This window comes from Lactuca virosa, chromosome 5 (assembly GCF_052849685.1).
Source record: "Lactuca virosa cultivar CGN04683 chromosome 5, Lactuca_virosa_CGN04683_v6, whole genome shotgun sequence".
Classification (NCBI taxonomy): Eukaryota; Viridiplantae; Streptophyta; class Magnoliopsida; order Asterales; family Asteraceae; genus Lactuca; species Lactuca virosa.
Genome location: NC_136430.1, coordinates 67,869,008 through 67,887,146, shown reverse-complemented (window position 1 = coordinate 67,887,146; position 18,139 = coordinate 67,869,008). Strand labels below are relative to the sequence as shown.

At 35.1% G+C, this 18,139-nt stretch overlaps 4 protein-coding genes across 4 annotated transcripts; all 4 read right to left on the bottom strand.

The window, feature by feature from the left end:
* Positions 1–2,470: 2,470 nt before the first annotated feature.
* On the bottom strand, positions 2,471–4,163 carry LOC145111038 (uncharacterized). Its single transcript, XM_079047335.1, has 2 exons — positions 3,992–4,163; positions 2,471–3,441 (listed from the first exon to the last, which is right to left on the bottom strand). Exon 2 carries the CDS (start codon positions 3,395–3,397, stop codon positions 2,606–2,608), a length of 792 nt encoding a protein of 263 aa, XP_078903461.1. The 5' UTR covers positions 3,398–3,441; positions 3,992–4,163; the 3' UTR covers positions 2,471–2,605.
* A 3,141-nt stretch (positions 4,164–7,304) lies between these two features.
* Positions 7,305–7,967, bottom strand: LOC145111361 (uncharacterized). Its single transcript, XM_079047645.1, has one exon. It carries the CDS (start codon positions 7,965–7,967, stop codon positions 7,305–7,307), a length of 663 nt encoding a protein of 220 aa, XP_078903771.1.
* An 80-nt stretch (positions 7,968–8,047) lies between these two features.
* Positions 8,048–8,422, bottom strand: LOC145111360 (uncharacterized). Its single transcript, XM_079047644.1, has one exon. The coding sequence runs from the start codon at positions 8,420–8,422 to the stop codon at positions 8,048–8,050; it is 375 nt and encodes a 124-aa protein (XP_078903770.1).
* A 3,254-nt stretch (positions 8,423–11,676) lies between these two features.
* LOC145115053 (threonine synthase, chloroplastic-like) lies at positions 11,677–13,587 on the bottom strand. The gene has a single exon (XM_079051202.1). The coding sequence runs from the start codon at positions 13,494–13,496 to the stop codon at positions 11,925–11,927; it is 1,572 nt and encodes a 523-aa protein (XP_078907328.1). The 5' UTR covers positions 13,497–13,587; the 3' UTR covers positions 11,677–11,924.
* Positions 13,588–18,139: the final 4,552 nt, after the last annotated feature.

Sequence of the window (18,139 nt, the reverse complement as noted above, 5' to 3'; positions counted from 1 at the left end):
TTAACGCAAGGAACACCACCCCCTTCTTGTTAAGGGGTGTTATGACATAGAAAATTCGAAAATAATCACCGAATTTGAAAATTTGAAAATTTTAAATTTTGAACTCAGAGTTTACGAAAATGCTCGGAACTCGTACAAAAACATGTTTGAAATTGAAGAATATACTTATTATGTTAACTATTATGTATGCCCTAAAAAGTAAAAACATATAAACATATATGATCTATGTTGGGACAAAATGTTACTTTTTTTTTTTTTAATTAAAAACTAGTTTGTTGTTAATCTTGTGTTTGCAAATATTAGGATGTTTGTGTTCGAGTTATCATAAAACCAACATGAATTAAGACAACCACATAGGTATGTATGTCTATTACATGAAACCCTTAGCGGTCTTTGCTGCCACCACCCATTGAAGTTAAAGACGGGGATGGAATGGTTGTGACATCTCTTGGCTAACCTTGGTGTTGGTAGGTTATTCATTGACCGAATGATGAACCACTTTTAGTGTTCAAATCTGAATACATTGTTGCTAATTGAAGCCTATTAGTATACTTTATTAATATACATGGACGTTAGCAACAACATAGTTTTTTGTTATTCCATATTAGCCACCAATAGTGTAGTTCTTGCTTATTTCATATTACCCAATATTCTTTTATTGTTCGTGCTATTTACCTTCACCTATTTAATATTTTCTTTCTTTTTTTTTTCTCCGTTGTTTTATTATTTGTTATATTTTTCGTTTTTTTCTTTTGTTTTCTTTTTCTTTCCCTCATCCATTCTCTGTGCAAGTTTCTTAGTTGGGGTTAATTGGGACCACGTTCTTCAATTGCGTCAACATTACACGGCCTTTTCTTTCTCTGTGTCGTAGATACTGCCTTTGTTCTCTCGCTGAAGTTCTTTTGGTTTTTTATACTTCAGGTCGTTTTTGCCCAAGTTGAACAGACATCGTTCTTGTGATTAGGTTTGTGGAATTTCTCTTACGAGGTGGGTTTTCTTCTGTTTTGTATGTTTCTATGTTTCCTAACTGATGAGTTTTTACTTTATACGTTCCTTAAATTTGTTATGAAAATCCAATAATGTTTATGTATATCTTACTTTGTTAATAACTCAAGTGAAAATGTATTGTTCGTGTGTCGACCCAAAAGATAAATATTCTTTTATTTTTATTTTTTTGAAAAAAATGATAGATGTTTAGAAAATATATCCCTTAAATGCAACTTATATTTGTCATTAAATAAATATACGAGTTGATTAAATTTAGTTGTATGTGTTGGTTACATTTGGTAATATACTATGTAATATGAGCATTAGTTTATAACAAAGTCCTTAATTATACCAAATTATTTTATCGAAATAATTATCTACATATTACAACTCAAAATGATTGTTTACATGTCACAACGATTTTACTATGAGAACGAGTTAGTTTGATAACAATTTCAATTTTTTGAATGATAGTAACTCGTATGAAATATTAGTCTCGTGTGTGTCTGTATATATGTGTGTCAATATATATATATATATATATATATATATATATATATATATATATATATACTCACCATTGTTGGCTTTTTATGTCATACTCCAAAATACGGGCCAAATCGCATGTAAAAATCAACATATAAAGTTCTATTTCGGGACATTAAATCTTGAAGACGAATTTTCACTCCTTGTGAGTACAATGTTTAGGACCATGTGTTAGTATCATTAAAAGTCATTAAACACCAAAAAAACATATGGTCTAACTGTATTAGAATATGACGGATATATGTCCTCAACCTGAGGTTGAGAATATGACGGATATACATCCCTCAACCTAAGGTTGAAGGTTCAAGTACTGTTTAGGACGAAATATGTAAATCTAGTAGTAGAATAATGGATCTTTATGTAAATCGTACTAAAAAAATTGTCATTAAACAGTGCCACTGTCTGATAGTAACTATTGGTTTGATAATAAATCACGATTCCAACTTTCTTTACTTGTTTTTGTTTGGTTGTTAAAACATAAACACTTAAATAAAAATGAAAACTCTTAACTGATTAAATACAAAAAACTAGATTTTCCATAAAACAAAAACGTTGAATGAAAAAAAAAATAGTAAAGTTTTTGTCGTAAATTCTAATTTTTAGTTTTTATTAAAACATTATATATGGAAATTTTATGATTTGTGCCAATGGTATCCAAATCGAATGCAATTTTCACTATCATAAGTCAATATTTGAACCTTACAACTCCTGTATGAAATTTAACACATCAACCGCTAAGCTTCATCTTGTGACGAAATAGTACATGATACAAATCATACAATGTTGTACGTAAGTAGGTAAATGTCATCTAAATATTAGAAATGGAATGAATGTCATTATAAATATTTTATCATTTTCTAATAGCATTTTGGTCGTAAAGATGTTGTTCAATGTCAAACACAGTATAAGGTCAAAAGACATGAATAAGAAACAAATATCAACAAAAAAGCTCACAGATTAAATTCTCATCTTAAACGTTCAAGTACAAACTCAAATCTACTTAAACAGATGGTTCAACAAACTGAACAAAAAGGGTCAAAATTTTAACTAGAAACAAGAACCAAACATAACCCTAATTTATAATCTCCCTTACCAGCCAATCAAGACTAGGGTATGCAAAATACAGAACAAGAAAAGAAGGAACAGCAAACAGAATTGTAATCAGAATATACACAGCCAAGATGATCGCACTTGCAGGAATCGCATAAAGCACAATAAGCAGAAATATAAACACCAATGGAAACTTAGCTGTCAAGTGAACGAAAAAGATGAGTGACTTACGGATCGAAGACTGCAATCTTTCAGAGTTTGAATGGGTCCCATTAGCATCTTGACTATTATGATCCGACTCACGCGTACATGGGCCCACGGCGGAGTTCCCGCGGTTAGCCACCCAACCACGGTTCCATGACCAGGAGGTTACTGGCGGCAGGTGGTGGTCCGGGCAAGAGGAATGAGACTTGATTCTGTCACCATTCATGCTTTCAACCATCCATAAAAGAAAGTAATTCTTTCTAGGAAACTTTAGGTTTCCTTTGTAAACGAGGCGAAAAGATAGAAGATTGCACCATGGGCAAGATATGAAGAATGGGAGTTGAATTGGGAGAGTTGGGAGTTTGACAACAGCCCATTGGAGGCCAAGAACACAGTTTTTACAGAGGGTGTGACCACACCATAAAACGTAGGGTATGTTTTCTACAATGTTGAAGGATTCCCAACAAATTGGGCACTCGAAACCTTCTTCTCCACTGTTGGTTATGGAGATATCATCATCTGAGCAGTCGGATGAGGGATGATGGGGTCTTGAAGGATTGTTTTTAAGTCCAGAGCTACCATCAATGGTGTTTGAAGCAAAACCCCACATATTGTTGGATCTTCAGTTTTGTTATCAGATGGTAACATCCATGCCTGCAAAAATGAAGCACAAAATAATCAGTGGTACATAAAAAAGTCAAATTTCAATACTTGTAACATTTTCTTCTTTCATCCATCCATACGAGTGTTCACATCGACAACCAAATGTTCAAAACGCCCATGGATTATGTCTAAACACATAAGACTACATTAAAAACTTAACCAATTGATTTTCAAGCCATGAAAACTGTAATAATTACATGGACAAGCAGGAAAATTGGCTTAAAACTTCGCATAGTGAAAGGGAAATCTTCAGTTACAACATAAGACGTCTCATAACTGTTTTAATCTTAACAAAACTGAAGAAAAACACATTGCATGAACGATTAAAGCAAGCGATATTAGCGATCGATCACATCCAGGCTACAAAACATTCATAAAATGTACAACCACAGTAAAAACATACGAATAAAAAGCCTTACTAATTCTCATGTTAAAAACTAATAAGAACCCTAATTTGGTCACATTTACGCAATCAGAGTGAATGAATACCGAGGAAATAGTATAATCAAATCAATTCAATCAACATATACATTTTGTTTACCTAATAATCATAATAAGATGAACGCCGGAAGCAGAGAACCATTTCCACACAACAGTCTGTCCGTCTCTTTTCCTCTGGTTGTCTTTCTAAAAGGGTGAGATTTAGAGAGAGAACATCGGCAAAAGGATGTCACGGTAACCAGTTTGCGACCACATGCTTCCAAGTGTGAGGATCAGAATGATCCGGTCATTCGCCGGTTCACCGTTGTTATGTTACACTACGCCGAATGCTTGATTTTGGGCTGGGCTTACAGAAAGAGCCCACAATTCAAAGTGAAATGTGAAGTTAACCGATTATTGGGCCAATTCTAGCCATTTTGTAGGATAGAAAATTGGCAAAGGCTTCGGACTTCGGACTTCGGACTGGTACTATAAGCTGTCAACTTGGTCTGGTCCATACATGTAAAACCAGTTAAGTATCTTATCTCATAAGTTAATAAAATATAAAGAAAAAATAAACTATGAAAATTAAGATACTTTAAACTTATAATATATAAGAGCATCTTCATTATCATTATCTTTATCTTGACCTTTTCATTTTAAATGATCTCCGTCAGGGATCTTTCATGCCCACTGATTTTAGAGATTTGCAATATATTCATCTTCTTCTTTTGTGCTACTATTTTTTAGTAACATTCAAAATTTTGATAAATCAATGTTGTAGTAAGTTTTTCCGTATAAATTAGATAGTTGAAACTTATGTCTTATTATTTATAGTTATTATCAAACATATACCAATCCACACTTATGAAAAAACGTTATGTTTCTTAAATATTGTGATGTTAAATTTTAAGTATTGTTTTGAAAATTACTTCAAAGTATGTCATAAATGATAACAAACAATACTTCTCTTAGAGCATACGGTGTGGGTTCCCCCGTTTTCGTTATTGCCTACGTGGAGGCTGAAAACGGCGTCGTGACGAGCTGCACACCCCCCCCCATCTCGTTGTGGCTATTCTCGTTGCCGTCTCCACCCGATGAAACGAGAAAAAATGGAATGTTACCCATTTTAAACCGCTTGAAAACGGTTATTTTAATAAAAAAAAAAAAACTTTAAAATTAATTATTTTTTTCCTATATAAATACCTATTATATCTGAACAATTTTTTAAACACATAACTTCTATCTTTCTCTCTATAAATCTCAATTATCTTCAAAAAAAAATTATGGATCCTTTCGACTCGTCCGATGATTCCGATGACGATATATTCTTCAAGATGATGTATCAGTATTATACTAACGAGCTGCTATAACCAGACCTAGCCCCGCTACTAACAAGACGTGCGGTGTTAAACATAAATCGTGAGGAAGGACACGAACATCTATATCGCGATTACTTTGCGGATAATTGTGTATACGGGTCGAAGGACTTCAAAAGAAGATTTCGTTTGATGGCTATGGGGGAGTCACTTGACACCATGGACGACTATATGAGAATGTCCGAAAGAACCGCAAGGGAGAGTTTGTATACATTGGCAAGGGGTGTTGTTGAAACATTTGGAGACGTGTATTTGCGGAAACCTTCGTTGCATGATTTGCAAGAATTGTATGTGGCACATGAAGAACGCCATGGGTTTCCCGGAATGATCGGAAGCATTGATTGCACACACTGGAAATGGAAAAATTGTCTGGTAGCATGGAAAGGGCAATATGCAAGTGGTCATCACGGATCACCTTCGTTGGTTTTAGAGGCTGTTGCTTCTCAAAATTTATGGATTTGGCATGCATTTTTTGGGGATGCGGGTTCCAACAACGACGTCAACGTTTTTGATCAGTCACCAATATTCGACGATCTTTTGAATGGAAAAGCCCCGGATGCTCCTTTCACGGTGAATGGAAACGAATACAAATGTGGGTATTACCTTACAGATGAAATATATCCTCAGTATTCCACATTCGTGAAGGCATTCCGCCACCCGGTTGAAGAACGAGACAATTTTTTTAAAAGAAGACAAGAAGGAGCACGTAAGGATGTGGAACGTGCTTTTGGAGTGCTGAAGGTGAAGTGGCATATAATCGAACATGCAGCATGGCCATTGGATTTAGAAACTCTACGATATATCATGTATGCATGTATCATAATGCATAACATGGTAGTAGAAGATAAAGGGCGAAATATTGCACACTATATCCCAACGGAGCCAGACACGTTCAGTTTCAACCAGGAACAGCTGATTATTTGCATCGCGTTGTTGACATTCAGGACGCAAATAAACACAAACAACTTCGAGAAGACTTGGCGGATTATATCTTCTATGGTAACAATAACGATAAGGAATAGCGTTGTATTTTTTTTTTTTTTTTTTGAATTTGGATGTTATTTTTTTTTATTTTTTTGAATTTGGATGTTATGTGTAATTTAATCTCTATGTTAATTTTAATCTTAAAAAATTATTATATGTTATTTATAATTTTTAAACATTATGTTTTATTTATTATGTTATATTTAAAAAATATTTGTCTAAATTAAAAGAAAAAAAGAAATTCAAAAAAAAAATAAAAAAAAATTATAAAATGGAAAAAAAAGTTGGTGTCATAACAAGATACAACATGATGACCATTTTCCCACTTGGTGTTATAACACCATTGATGATGTGACATGTGATGTGGCACCAAAATGGTGTTACATCTAGTTGTCCACATCTAGTGCTCTTAATATTAAGGTTACTAAAGACTACAAGGCTACATAAAAACTTTCTTTTAAAAGATATGCCTAATATTTTTCCATCATCATTTCATAAAGGAAATACAATTATATTTTTTTATCTAATCTATCAATTAATCGTAGCCTAAGCATATACACTTTTCGAGAAAACAAAATGGAGTTGGGAACTATTATTGCTTATCCCTTTCTTTTATTGTCATACCCATTTCATTATTATGGTAAGGGTGTTGTTAAAGACACCATAATCTAATACTTTATCACACCTTAGTCTAATAGTCTAGTATGTTTTATCTTTTATATATCATAACATAATCATTATATGTTTAATCATTTCATCAACTTTACTAAATAATGATTATATTATTACTAATCATTTTTAATAACTTAATATTATTATTATTTCTTTTTTCTAAAACTTAGATTTTTATAAGATAAATAGAATTACAAATATATTTTTTATAAGATAATAATATTAATAACAATAAAATTAAAATTATAAGAAAAATATCGAAATGAATCTTCTCCGATCTCTGGTTTTTCTTTTTAACTTTAAATATAACATAACAACAATACAAGATAAAATTGAGTAACAACTAATCATTTATCGTTATAAAATCTTTTTTAGTAGGTTTGAGCTTCTTATAAAATTCTAGACGCGACTTATACATAGTTTGCCATCCAGTTGCTGATGGGGCTTTGTGGGCTTGTGGCGAATCCATAATGCTGAAATGGGAGGCATTGGGTACTCTCCTTCTAATCGTACCATGACATAGTGATCGTCGTACACAAGTGAAATTGTAAGAACATGATGATATTGCAACTCTTCAGGGCCTCTCCAGAGAGGAAAAAAAGTTATAGGGCCTTCATTGGTCAAAAAGTGGAGGATCACACCAAACCTGTTGGATATCAAGACTCTTGTCTCAGGCATAAGCATCCAGTATTCCTTTGGTGTTGGCGACTCTGAGAAAGACAATGAATTAAGTACTTCCTCGCATCCACTGAAAACTCTAGCATAGTCGTCATATGAGCTCAATAACTCGTCTAATAATTGTTGACGAACATAGAGCCACTGATCTTCATCATATCCGAGACAAACAGTCATTGATTGAAAACCACAGTTTCCATCACCCCTTACATTTTGTATACGCATGATATATGGATGAAAGATTGTTGGAATTTCCTCCAACAACGAAGTATGTCCCACTGGTGGTTCCTCGTTCAAGTCAATCTGGTAAGAACATTGGCCTATTGGTTCCTTTTTTATGTCCATCTCGTATGAACATTGACCTATTGGTTCATTGTTTAAGTCCATCTCGTATGAAATTTGGCTCATTGGTTCCTCGTTCGAGCCCATGAAGAATGAACTATGCCTAGTCGGTTCATCGTTCAAATCTATGATGAATGAACTATACCTAGGTGATTCTTGATTCCAGTCTGAACATTGAGCTTTGTCAATTCTTGCACCAAATGAGATTCTTTATTCGACAATCGCATTGCAAACGGATGACCCTCCATACACATTGCTGGTTCATGATTGTGTTCATCACGTACGACCCTTAACGTCCAAAAACCACGAGCCTTCATATACTTCCCTACCAATTCGAATGGACAATTAATTTTTTTTGAATTTGCATCTTTTCTTTTGGGTATACCACCACGATCACAACCAAGTACTATGTTAGAGTTGAATCCAATAGTTATTGCCCTTGATCGTTTAGTAACGATAACAAAATCTTGAGAACGTGCCACATTTTGCACCAAATTCATTCAATCTTCACGAGATCTAAATACCTAAATCTTCGTTGGACTTTGGTTTGTGGGAAATAAAAGCAGAAGAATCATGTGAAATCAAAAGGATGTACGCCGGTAAGTAAAAGACAGCAGATTACCTGAGACGGAGAGAAGCAATGCTTTATTTTCCGGTAACACACAACGGTGACGACGGCGAAGGATACCGACGGAGAAGATGCAGCTGGGTGGAACGAGAAAAGATGTCAATGACGACGTTTTATTTTCCGGTACACACGGAGAAGGACAGAAAATGGCAACAGGCGGCGAAGGATACCGACAACAAAGACGAAGAGTTTTTGTACTTTTTCGATGTGTTTTTGAACTTTTCCCGCGGCCGGAATTACTTTTTTCAGATGAGGTTTTGAACTTTTCCGGCCGGAATAACTTTACATATTCTGGTGAGGAATTTTTCTAGCAATGATGATTATTTAGATTAAGATAAATCTTCCGGTGAGCTTTATATATCCATCATGTTTAATTGCATTTGATGATTCTTAATATCGTTTTTTGTGTGTTGACTTTGCTTTTGTTAAAAGCTTAAAATGTTTAGAAAAAATAAAAAGTTGTAAATGTTTGGAAAATATAAAAAAAAAGATTATTGATAATTGATAACCAATAAAACACAGTCAGCATTATAGACTACCGTGTATTTCAAAAGTAGATATGGTGTAAAAAAAACCCTTTAAGTAAAAAGATAATAATCTCATAATGTTTTCCGCGCAAATTATTAGATAAACTAATAATTATTGTTTAGGTCAAAGTAATAATTATTTTAATATTTATTTAGATATATTATTTTATTTATGTCATTCAATATTTTAGAATTTTTTCTATTTTTTTATAATGACATCATAAATATAAACTAATAAAACATTAAAAATATATTCAAACGTCAAACATTTTTTTGTTTAAATTTGTTGTTCAACAAAAATTCAGAGATTTTTTTAACTATACAAAAAAGATAAAAATTTAAAATTTTTTTGATTATACAAACAAACAAAACGTCATATTTTTTCTTTAAATAAAAATGTCATATTTTTTTTAATTCGTCGTTCGAAACAATAATAAGTTTTAAAAATAAAATTTTGGAATAAATACAAACAAATAAAACTTAAAAAATATGTATTTGACCAAAACGTTAAAGATTAAAAAAAAATAAAACAAATGTGCCAAAAATATGAAACAGCAACATGCGTGGTCAATTTGTAAAGTAGCCAAACATGAGTATTCCTAAACGTGAGGTGATTTAAAGTAGTATACTAATATTAAAAAAAATGTCAAAAAAATATAAAAGAACAAAACGTCAAATATGTTTTTTTACGTTAAACAATGTCTTCGAACAAAATGTCAAAAAAGAAAAATCATAAAAACAAAGGTAAATAAATAAATTAAATAAAAAACCAGATTAATAAAAGAAAAAATAAATAAGTTAGTATATATTAAAAGAAAAAAACAAACATAATAATTATGTAATCATTAGCTATTTAAGGAAAAAAGTAAAATGTAATTATTAGGAGGTATGATTAAGTGGAGAGGGGTATGGATAATCGAAGACAATGGAGTTTTGTCACTAGCGCAATAGTCGATGCAAATCTTCAATCCACATACATGTGAATGCGTCATTTGGAGTGGAAGTTTCGTTATTAATTTCTTTTTCAATGCCAACCATTATCAACTTCAATTCCAAACATTGTAATAACACACAAAATATAATTATCGTGCATGTGTGGTTCATTCATGTATATAGTGATTATGTTTTGAAATCCTTAAGTGATCTATAAGGTGGCGTTTGTTTTTCTGCAAAAGCTCTTCTTGACCTCTTATGTCTGCGTCGTGCAGACAACACGCAGACATTTGGTCTCGCAGACTGTTTGTTTTTTAGAAGACCACAAACCTAAAAAGGTCTGCGCGCCCTCTTCTTGGCTCAGACATGGACCTATGTCTTCTAACATCTTCTAGCATTTTCTTACATCTTCCACAATTTATATATAACTTTTAAAAAAGAAAATATTTTTTTTGGTAATTAATTAATTATTAGTCATTTATCATTTTTTATACTTTTGTCCTCGTCCTTTCTTTTCATATAATTATTTGTTTATTTATTTATTGTATATTTATTATTTTTTTATATCAGAATTATGTATTAACCAAAATGTTTATGCATATGATTATGTACATGTTTTTATATTCAAATAATATATTTATCAAAATAACTTTGACATAATTTTGTAGATTTTTTTTTCCTACACGTTTACATTTAGTAGATAAATCTGGTAACTTTTTTTATGTTATTTACGATAGAAACAATGTCATCGATTAATTAGTTCATAAATATAATATCAAAAACCTTAATGAAGTTTTATTTTTTAGTTATCATAATTTATACCACGCTAATAGTTGATGAAAAATATAGTTTGTTGTAATATTTTTTGTGTTTAAAAAAATCGGTATATCAATCTCAGTTTATTTTAATAGCAAACAGTTTTTTTTTTGCTGACTGCAGACATTTAGTCCACCTCTTCTAGTGAAGAGGTTTGCAGATGTGGTCCGCAGACTGCAGACGTTTTTTCAAAAAAAACAAACAACACCTAAGTGTTTGTCATTGAGAGGATTTTTACAAATTTTACTACATAGCTATAGTGAACAAGTCCTATCATACCTTTGATTTTCAACAAATTGATTGTTGGGGTGTTCTAATACGACATATATAAGCCCAAAAGGAGGCATGAAATTTAGACCATCAATGCAAAAAGTAGTTGGAACAAAAGGAGGCAAAAAACTTAGACCATCAAGTCAAAATGTAGTTGGAACAAAAGGTCCGTCGACCACCCGTCGACCAAGGCTATAAATGAGTATTACCCTCAACTAGTTCATGTTTACTTTATGTTGGTATGACATGTCCTGTACTTAATGTCAATATTGGTTACTGTTATACATATGCATTGAAACGTTTCTAAGAATAGCTAAGCATCTTTTGTCAAGCTTAAGAACATTTAAAACTTATGGCATGTTAAGAAATACAAGGGATAGTTCACGCAATAAGGTTAAGTAATGTCATTAAACAATGTTTAGATTCTATAAAGTAAACGATTTCAAAGATTTTGACCTTCGCCAATGGATGCAAAGTCATAAAGTTAAAAAGAAGGTGAAAACAGTCATGCATCACATATGTACGTCATATGCAATCCTTCCAATCAAAGAAACGAGTAATTCAGTAGTAAACCTAATAATAATAAAACGACTGAAATTTGGCATTTTATTATCTTATCTTAAATCAACCACAGACTATAACAAGCACTCATCATGAGTCGATCTGCAATGATAAACAAATTCAAAAGTACACTTCTAAAATAGAAAACCAAAATTACATTGTCTTCCTTCCCAGCTTACCCAAAACATTTATCACCACTAAGAACAACACCTAATCTACAACCCCAAAAACACAACTTACATCAACCAAAGAACTCCTAATAAGGTTTTAGTTCTTCGATTCTTTGCTCAATAAGTACTTTTTAAGAACATCCATAACTGACCCAAAATCAGCCTTCACATTCACAGGTGGATTAGCTAACCTGCAAGCCATTTCTGGAATGGCTTTGGAATGGTAATCGATCTTGGATTGAGTAAACTTTAGCCCATGTGCAGTGCTCACCACAACTGTCCTATCAGTAGGACGAATCACACCACTGTTTCTAAGTTTGTCCAAAGCAGTTAAAGCAACACCAGTATGTGGACAGATGAACATCCCAGTTGAATCAGCTTGAGCCATGGCATCCATCAGCTCTTCTTCAGTAGCTTCTTCAACAATCCCATTTGAGTTTTGGAGAGCATAAACAGCACGATCTATTGAAACAGGATCACCAATCTGGATAGCAGAGGCGAAAGTGGTTTTTGCTTTCACTGGACTAAAATCAGTCCATCCGGATTTATAATGGAGGTAAAGAGGATTTGCGTTTGCAGCTTGAGCACAAACAAGCCTTGGAATCCTGTCGACCAATCCCAATTCTTTACACATATGAAATCCTTTGTAGAAAGCATAGATGTTACCCAAATTCCCACCGGGAACAATCACCCAATCAGGTACTTCCCAATCGAATTGTTGTAAGATTTCAATGGCGGCTGTTTTCTGCCCTTCTATCCTCAAACTGTTTAACGAATTAGCCAAATAAATCGGTAATTCAGAAGTTACTTCTCTGACTAATTGCATGCAACCATCGAAATCAGTATCCAGACTCAACACAAACGCTCCATTTGCAATGGGCTGAACTAATTGCGCCATTGAGATCTTATTAGCAGGCAAGAAAACGATACTTGGAATACCTGCAGATGCACAGTAAGCGGATAGCGCAGCAGAAGTGTCGCCGGTGGATGCACAGCCGACTCCGACCACCGGACGATTCATTTTACGCAACCTATTCACTTGGCTAACCAAAACAGTCATGCCTAAATCTTTGAAACTACCTGTATGGCTAATACCACAGTGTTTTACCCACAAATCGTTCATACCGAGATGCTGTTTGCCATAACGCTCAGCCCAAAACATATTAGAGTTACCTTCAAACGCGCTGACGATATCATCGGAATCAATCTCCGGTAACACCCATTCTTTCTTCGACCACACACCTGACCCATATGGCCAGTTTGTTTTCCCGATTCGTCCATCAAAAAGGTTTTTCCAGTAATTTCCATCAAATTCCTTTAGGGCTTCCATATCATGTTGGACATCGAGTAGGCCACCGGAGCGGGATCGGTAAACAATCTCGTCAAGCGAGTAGGATTCCGTGCACCCAGGATCGGCGTTGAATGGGACGTATTTGGCAGAGAAGTTATTCGGTTCGGAGGAGCAACGGCGGTGGGCTTCTTGACGGATGTTTTCATCTGCGGGGCGGCGGTGGGATTTGATGACTGGCGTTGTGTCGACTGATTTGTCCGAAGATGAGATTGTAGCCTTGACTGTAAGGAATCTAGGGCTATTGTTGATGGTCCTGGGGTTTCGTTGTTGGGGAGAGGAGAAGAAAGGTGAAGATCGGAGAAGAGAGGAGGCCGCCATTGGAGGAGGTGGAGATTAGGGAACAGTGAAAGTGTGCGGCGAGCTGGTTGTTTTAGGGCGTGGGCTGTAAATTTATTTAAGATATGTGGGCTGTTGAGTGAGTTGAAAAGTCCAAATTTGCACACCCTTATAATTCAATGTATTGATATTTTATAAACCAAGTCGATCGAAAATTTCATTTTTATTAAATCAATCAAACTAATAATGTTATTAAGTTTTAGTTATTTTTAATATTCTGATGCCATATGTGAGGAATTTCTGGAAATCCATATGGGGTTGGGTTTGTTTTGTAAAGGAACTTGAACCCGAGGTGTTCGTTGAAATATTGTGAGTAGACTTCCACTTAATTCATTTGTCGTTTAAAAAAAAAAAAAAAAAAAAACTAGATCCAAACATTTGTCGGTATTCTAAAGCCGTCAACTAAAGAGTCAGTGACAAATGCTCTTGGAGGCTTGGTTTTTGATGTTGCGCTCCTTGATCGTATTTTTAAAGAGCCTAACTAGCAATTGGACAGGTCCAGCTTACTAAGTAAATCGGCTACATTCTCCCGGAAATCAAGAGGGAATCACTATTGTCAAAGAGTATCCCTCATAGTTGTCGCATTGCTTTCTCTCAGACTTTGAAGAGTGCCCTTTACAAGGTGATTGCCCAACCTGGCTCGGTTGAGGCATGAATGTGTTTGTTACTTCTTCCTCGCTGCACGCTGCAGGTGTTTAGACCCAAAAATAGACAATAATGTAGGTCTGGGAATAGAAAATCCTTACAGCAAAGCTCCATCCTGAAGTCATTGGATACATGAGGGAAAGAGGGTGTTATCATGAAGTTAGTTCAAAATATGTTAGACAATCCCGATGTTGGAGCTATAAGACAGGGTGGAGGCATCCTTCAGAAGGAGTCTACATCAAGTAACACCAACATCAGACAGTGTCCCCGTAAGGTTGCAGATTGTCATTTTACCGCAGCAGTGAAAGTGCTATGCTCATCGGGTGTTGCACCATATAATGGTGATACTATTAAAGCTTTGGAGGACAAACACCCTTTTAGGCCACCCCCATCCATGCCGAGCCCCATAATTTCTGAACCTCCCCTTGTAGCAAACTTTGACTGTGTATTTGGTTGCATCAAATCCTTCCCTAAATGAACTTCTTGCGGGAGAGATGGCTTGAGGGCTCAACACTTACTAGATGCCCTTTGTGGAGAAGGGTCTGCTATTGCCACAGATCTCATACATACTATCACTTCAGTGGTTAATTTATAGTTAGCGGGAAGATGTCCAACCATTTTGGCAAAGTTTGTTGCGTCCGCTCCTCTCACGCCTCTACTTAAACCTGACAACGGGATCCGTCCAATTACAGTAGGCACTATATGGAGACGTCTGGTTTCCAAGGTTGCCATGAAAGGTGTGAGTAAAGAAATGGCTAAGTACCTTAATGATTTTCAGTTCGGGGTTGGTGTGTCCGGCGGTGCTGAGGCTGTGTTACACAGTGCCAATAGGGTGTTGAGTGAACACCATGCTGATGGGTCTCTTGTAATGCTGACTGTGGATTTCTCAAATGCCTTTAACCTGGTGGATCGATCAGCATTGCTCCACGAGGTTAAGAAGATGTGCCCTTCCATTTCTTTGTGGGTGAATTTCTTGTACGGGCAAGCAGCGAAACTTTATATTGGAGACCAACATATATGGTCTGCCACTGGGGTGCAGCAAGGTGACCCCTTGGGCCCTCTTTTTTTGCCCTCGTTTTGCACTCGCTTGTGCACAAGATTAGAGACAATTGTAAGCTCTTTCTCCATGCTTGGTATCTAGATGATGGGACTGTCATTGGGGACTCATAGGAGGTGGCTAGAGTGTTAAACATTATTCGGTTGCATGGTCCAGGCTTGGGTCTTGAGTTGAACATCAAGAAAAAGGAGATTTTTTGGCCCTCCTGTGATGGTAGGAAGCTTTGTGCCGATTTATTCCCAACGGATATAGGGAGACCTTCTTTGGGGGTGAAGCTCCTTGGGGGGGGGGGGGGGCTGTTAGCAGAGACGCATGGTTTATTAGCGGGCTAGCCATGAAGAGAGCGGTCAATGCTGTTGATTTGATGGGCCTTCTTCCACAACTATTTGACCCACATAGTGAGCTCCTTTTGCTCCGATCATGTATGGGCATTGCAAAACTTTTCTTTGGTTTAAGGACATGCCAGCCGATACACATAGAAGAGGCAACTTTGTTCTTTGACAAAGGATTGCGCAGGTCTATCGAGGATATGGTGGTATGTGGAGGCCCCTTCTTTGGAGACATTCAGTGGCGCCTGGCTTCCTTACCTATTCGTTTCGGTGGTTTGGGTTTGTACTCGGCATACGAGGTTTCCTCCTACGCATTTGTAGCCTCGAGGGCCCGATCTTGGGCATTACTAGACCACATCTTACGTGACAGTGACGTATTTGGTATGGACTCGGATTACCTATGTGCTATGAATCGTCTTTGCGATACGATTCCGGGATTTGACTGTAGCGGTTTCACTAATAAGGACACCGCCCCCCCCCCCCCCCTAAATCCCAAAAAGCTTTGGCGTGTGCCCTTTTTAGCAAAATCGTCCAAGATATGGAAGTCGACTTCGACATGACTGTCAGACAGAAAACAGTCTTTGAGTGTCTGCGGGCACCTCATGCTCAGGACTTTCTGCTAACTATCCTTATTGATGGTCTTGGCCAGCATATGTCTCCTGTGAAGTACCGAACTATCATTCGTTACCGCCTCATGATTCCCCTATTCCCAATTGACGAGATATGCCCAGTTTGCCGCAAGGCATGTTTGGATACCTTTGGGGAACACGCGGTTCATTGTAGAGAGCTCCCTGGTTTCAAGTACAGACATGATGTGGTTCGGGATGTTCTCTTTGATGCTTGTCGGCGTGCTGGTATTTCTGTGAAGAAAGAAGCGTCAGCGAACTTTTTGACGAACCTGTAGGATGGAAGGTCCACACTTAGACCGGCTGACATTTTTGTCTTTGGATGGATAGGAGGGAAGCATGCGTGAGTGGATCTTACTGGGGTCTCTCCTCTCGTTGGTTTGGGGAGCGGGGGTTTCACAGCAGGGCATGCTGCTTTAAAATTCGTTGCGTGCAAAGTGGTAAAGCACGAGAATGCATATATAGAAAATCAACATGTGTTTGTACCTTTTGAATTCGATACATTTGGTTTTCTCGCACCAGAGGCGGTGGAGCTCCTCAATAGAGTCCAATGGGTCATGCATTCTAATGTCATATCTCCTAGATCCACAAATGTTGTTTTCAAAAGAATTGGTTTTGCCATCCAGAAAGGGCTAGCGGCGCAGCTTGTTGCCCGTTTGCCTTCAATCGATATGTATTGAACTATTATAATTAAAGGCCATTAAATTAAAAGCTAAAAAAAAAAAAATTTGAAACTGATTAAAAAAAATATAGAATGTTACATATCTATTTCATTAACATTTTCAAATCTGAAGATTAGAGTTAGTTTTTCCGTTATCTCAAAACTCTCTTTGATATCCTATAACAATAGACCCACAAATTTCATATGTGTAATCTTGTATTTTTAATTTGTTTCTCATCGCGTATTTGACTATTTGTATAAATGAAGGTATATATGAATGTTAGATATGTTAGGAATTTAAGAAATTTTGAGTAATTTTTAGAAACTCAACGCATAATATAAATATGATAAGTGTTTATCTTCTTTTATAGATAAAACCGGTTCATCAAAATATTTTAAATAACTTCTTTAATAAATTCGAATAACAATATATATTTAATTTAATTTAAATGGTCCTAAAAATATTTAACAATAAATATATCAATACATTCATTCAATAAATTGAAGTAAATTTTAAGAAATAAGAAAAATACGAATAATTACCTAGGATTCAAAGGAATGTTATATAATAACATCTATTTACTATTCATGGTTATAACTTATAATATATATTAAAACATATAAACCAACTCGACATAAATAATTGATTTTTTATGTCAAATAGATAATCAAACCTTATGATTCGATTTTAAAATTTAAGTATGGATGTCAAGTAGATAATTCTCGAACAAATTGCTTTGATTCAACTAAACACATATGTTAAATTGTGCATATTCTTACTTTTAAAATTGCAAAACTAAGAAGTTGTGTATCTTAATTAGGTTTTTCATGATAATAAATCGGTTAGTAAAATTGATCATTAGAGTTTAATTCTCGTAAAGACATATATAAAATTAAGAATAATTTAAGAATAATTAAATTTCCTATTAAAAGAATATAACTTTTTGTATTTTGTACATTAGAAAAACAATTTAGATTTATTTATGTTGCCATAAAGAATATGTGCTAAAACTATAGGGTCCTATTCAAATTTATTGAAAATTCAATTGTGATTGGGATGGATGTGGACCGGCAATGGAGCGGGTTTTGACCCTGATCCGCTCCAAACTCGTGCAAAGTTAATGAGTTTGGATTATATTTTATGATTCGTTTATCTGTTAACGACCCGTACACGTTAATCATTTTATTAAAATGGTCGGATATGGATCACAATCGATCTGATCTGTGTATGACCCGTCTCGTCTAAAATTTTAAAATATAAATTTATTATTTATAAGTTATACATTTATCAATCACCGATACAATGT